The 4,400-nt window shown below is 35.1% G+C and overlaps 1 protein-coding gene across 2 annotated transcripts in view; it reads right to left on the minus strand.

Moving 5' to 3' along the window:
- Window positions 1–973: 973 nt before the first annotated feature.
- Window positions 974–4,400, minus strand: part of LOC106457926 (allatostatin-A receptor-like) — a 32,950-nt gene continuing 29,523 nt past the window's right edge. For both annotated transcript variants that reach the window (XM_022384011.1, XM_022384010.1), the window contains exon 2: window positions 974–3,766. In XM_022384011.1, coding sequence (XP_022239719.1) covers window positions 2,492–3,682 — 1,191 coding nt within the window. In that variant the 5' untranslated portion in view covers window positions 3,683–3,766 and the 3' untranslated portion in view covers window positions 974–2,491. The remainder of the gene's footprint in view (window positions 3,767–4,400) is intronic.

A 4,400-nucleotide genomic window follows, 5' to 3' on the forward strand; every position in this document is an offset into this window, starting at 1 on the left:
TGTAAGAGTGAAGATTAGTTCCATGTAATATATGGTTTCTATATCATGTAAAACAAAGCTATACTGACGTGTAGTTGTATGTAATGTTTGATTTCTCGATTATGTAAAATTTACTGTGAAATAAAAAATATTTAATATCCATTGTTAAATAGAATTAATTAAACTCGAGTAACTTAATGTTAATACTCCATTCTTAGAAATTTGAAATCTGATTTATCCTTCGGCTCTTTTGTGTAACAAGTAAGATACTGAGTAACATGCTGATGTGTGAACGTCATTAATAAAATGAACATTCACAACCTGATACACAGAACAAAATGCAATTACTTTACTAAGAAACAATTATGCTGCGTTAAACTACAGAGCAACTGTTAACAACAGAGAGTCAGTGATAACAGAATAACTTTGATTATTTGTACTAACAAATATGATAAAACATAACACTTTAACTGAGTAAAAACATTGCGTGGCCTACAACATACAAAATGTGCAGCTAGAATCTTACAATACACTTGCCTTACTAACAACCCAAAACAGTGTTAGCGTGATATTTTATAATAGTTGTTCTCCTAAAAGGAGATTATTCAAACAGATGCAAACCAAAATATTTTAGCTACTAAATTAACATCTTAAATAGATACTGTATACAACATCATGCGTCTTACACAAACCAAGTAAGAGAACAGTGCACAAACAGTAAAGTGATCTTTTGCCTGACGTCATTTGTGGAGCCCCGACACGAACCACGTCAGTATAGTGCTAGTCTTGTTATAAAGCAATATTACCACAACACCATATAAATCAAAATTAACATGTTTAACACCCTTTAACGATTATATTTCGGTAAGTTAACTCAAGTTTCTTTATGATGTTACCGTTCATTATATACGTTTAATTATAAGCTTTGAATCAAAGTTGTAAGATATCCAGAATACAACATTATACAACAGTAACTACATCAAGCAGAAGGAGGAGTAAACGGTTACACAGTAACTTCACATCTAAATATTTCGAGTTTACTTCATTCTTCCACCCAGTTATGCCACAAAGTTACTCTAGATTGTTAAACGTTTTCCTCTATACTTTATCATGTTAGACAAACTGGTAAGTGCACCCTTGTCAAGAGAACGTTCTTAAAGACATTGATGCAGAGAGTTTCATTCACTGCAGCTCCTTGTGAACTTTCTTATAATTTCTTTATATTTTAAAGTCATTATTAGTAGGACGATTTGAAAAAAGTCATTCAGTAATGTTTGTAATTTTGTTTTCACACATCCATCTTTATAGTACGATTCGTAATAGTAATGTAGGTTCGTTAGTTTTAAATTCAGCCGATTTAATGTTAGCCGAACTTTATACGTGTAAATTCTTGCTGTATTCTGTGGCTGGAGTTGTGCTTATCACGTTTTCTTTAGTTGTTTTAATGACAGGTTAGTGTCACTGTAATAACGACACATCTTAGTCGAACGTGAATGAATGCCAGTAAACACAAGACGTTGGATTTTGTAACAGTTCCATTATCTCGGCTAGTAATAACAAAACGATGTCAATAATGATAGGAATGACATTTCCATTGTAACCATAAAACCTGTTTTAGGTAAGAAATACCACTTCTATTGTAACCATAAAATCTTTGTTTCTGAAATCACATTTGAAAAATACTACGAAAAACAGCCAAGTAGTAGCATTTAATACAAAATTTACGAATAACACTTGAAGTATGATACAATTAGTTGTATTCAGAATGCCGCACATACAACATTCTTGATAAATACAATAATTTGTCGTATTTAGTACACACGATTCACATCACACTTGAAGTATACGGAATTGGTCATATTCAGAATACCGCACGTACAACACGTTTGATAAATACAAGAATTTGTCATATTTAGTATACACGATTCGCATCACACTTGTAGTATACGGAGTCAGTCTTATTGAGAAAACCGTACATACAACTCGCTTGACAAATACAAGAAACTGGCATATTTAAAAGTTCACAAAATACTTGAAATACGCGATGAAGTCATATTCAGAATGAAGTATACGAATCATTCTTGAAATATACCACATGAATCCATTTAATAGAGACTATACAATCTCCCTTGAGTTATACAGATATAGTTGTTCTGAGAGAAGAGCCTATGAATCATGCTGTTAAAGTACAGCGGTAATGCCAAGCAGCACAGAATATAGGATCACACTCGATAATAGCTAATTATCTTCCAGGATACAGGTTAAGCTTCCAATATAGGGAAGTAAGCATGATCATTGTGTGTGGGTATGTCCGAATGATGGGAGGTTTTTAAATTGTTTTCCATCAAGGAGGAGTAAGGTGGGTTTCATCATGAAAGACCGAAAGCTAGCGTTTTGTTGCTCTGTTATTATTATTGTCTACACTTTTAGTCACAAGGGAAATCCAAATATTGTTCCGAAGAAAAGGTGGTTTTTATTGTTAAATATGGTAGTATAAGTATAATAATGACACTTACAAAATGTCATTATTTAGTTTGGTACTCTTAGATGTGTACGTTCCTCCGACTGTCTCCCGTTCTACACGCTCGAAGGTTTGTCTGCAAGGACGGTTTGGTCGAGTATAACAGGATATGACTTTGCGAAAGGCTTTCCGGAAATTTTCGGAAAGAAAAGCGTAAAGAATCGGATTCACGCATGAATTCATATAAGCCAAAATATGGGAAGAAATCTGCAGAGCGATTGTGCCTGCTTCCAATTCGTACTTTCTCAGACTCTTAAGCACCAGAACGATTTGTATGGGAAACCAGCAAATTGCAAAGATTAGAACGACGACCACAACCATCCGAGTGACTCGTTTCTTTGATTTCTGGCTTTCTGCGCTCATTTTACCTCCTGGTGCTCCGTGAAACCATAGCCGTTTCAACATGAGCATGTACAGAGCAAAGATCAACACCAGCGGTACAACATAAGAAGAGAGAAAGAAGGAGATCTGAAAAGCAACGTGGTTGTATCCCTCATCGGCAAGGAACACGCACACGGAATGTTCCTTCTCTCTGAACATATAATTCATCAGCCCGTGGGCCTGTAAAACTGGCACACAAGCGACGATGATGCAGGACCATGTTATAACTATGGCGATATAAGCGTTTCTTTCCGTGCGGATAGACATTGATGTAATAGGATGTACCACGGCCATAAAACGATCTAGAGACATGAGAACTAGGGTATAAATGCTGGCGTACGCACACACAAACACTAGGTACTGGACGATGCGACACCACACATCACCAAACGGCCAGTACGGAAGGGAGTAGTCCCATGCCGTAAAGGGGACACAGAAAATAATAAAGAGGAGATCTGCCATTGCCAGGTTTATGATTAGAAGGTTGGTAGTTGATCTCATCTGGGGGTTAAACAGGACAACAATGACCACTAGAGAATTACCGATAAGTCCAACAACAACAATAATACCAAAAAGAACAGGGACCAATATACTTAGAATCCGTTCCATTTCTTCAGCTTGATCATAATCCAGGTCTTCCTGCCTGCTGACGTTTTCAGAAACAGAAAAATTACTTATGATGTTCATTTCTAGCAGGGTGGAATTTAGGACATTGAGGATTGAAGATGTTGCTCTTTTATACTGTGTGTTCTTTAGGGAACTGTAGTCTTGAACATCAATTTCAATATCCATGTACTCCATGCTGTATTGTTTGCCCAGTATTGTTTCAATCGGATATCCAAATCAAACGAGGTCTACTCTTCTACCTGTACGTTAGTAAAAGATCTGAAAAAAAGACAGAAAAAAGTTAATTAATTCCAAGTAGCCCTAGAAGTGTTTGTTTTGTTGGGCTTTTTTTAAATACATATCATCAATTGCATTGGTATTCACTATAGTTCATACTTTTAAATCGCACAAACATTACATATATTAAGACAAACCAAGTAAAACATTGGGGACGGAAGTCTAGAATGCTTCAAAGCCTTTTGATTTTGTTCTTTACTAAGTTGTTACTTTGTTTAAGGACTCTTACACTGATAATAGTTATTCAACTAAATTTGCGTAAGTAAAAAAAAAATATAGCATAAATTTGAAACAAATCAGTTGAGTGCTACAAAGTTTGTTGTTTTAATTTAGCTTTTAAATTTTTTCGCTGAAATTTAAATCATATCAGTATATTTTATTTGAAATGTAAATTTTTAATTTTCAAGAAAATAATCAAGAAAACGTTTTCCCAAACTCTTTTTACCTACTTCACTATAGTTTTCCATAACGTTTTGCTTATTCTATTCTTAGATTTCTGTTCGTTTTGTTTGCTGTTAAGCATAAAACTACACAATGAGCTAACTGTGCTGTGCCTACTACCGGTAGAGAATTTCGCATGGCCAGGTAGTTACGGCGCTCGACTCGTAATCTGAGG

The sequence above is a fragment of the Limulus polyphemus genome, unplaced genomic scaffold (genome assembly GCF_000517525.1).
Source record: "Limulus polyphemus unplaced genomic scaffold, Limulus_polyphemus-2.1.2 Scaffold393, whole genome shotgun sequence".
NCBI lineage: Eukaryota > Metazoa > Arthropoda > Merostomata > Xiphosura > Limulidae > Limulus > Limulus polyphemus.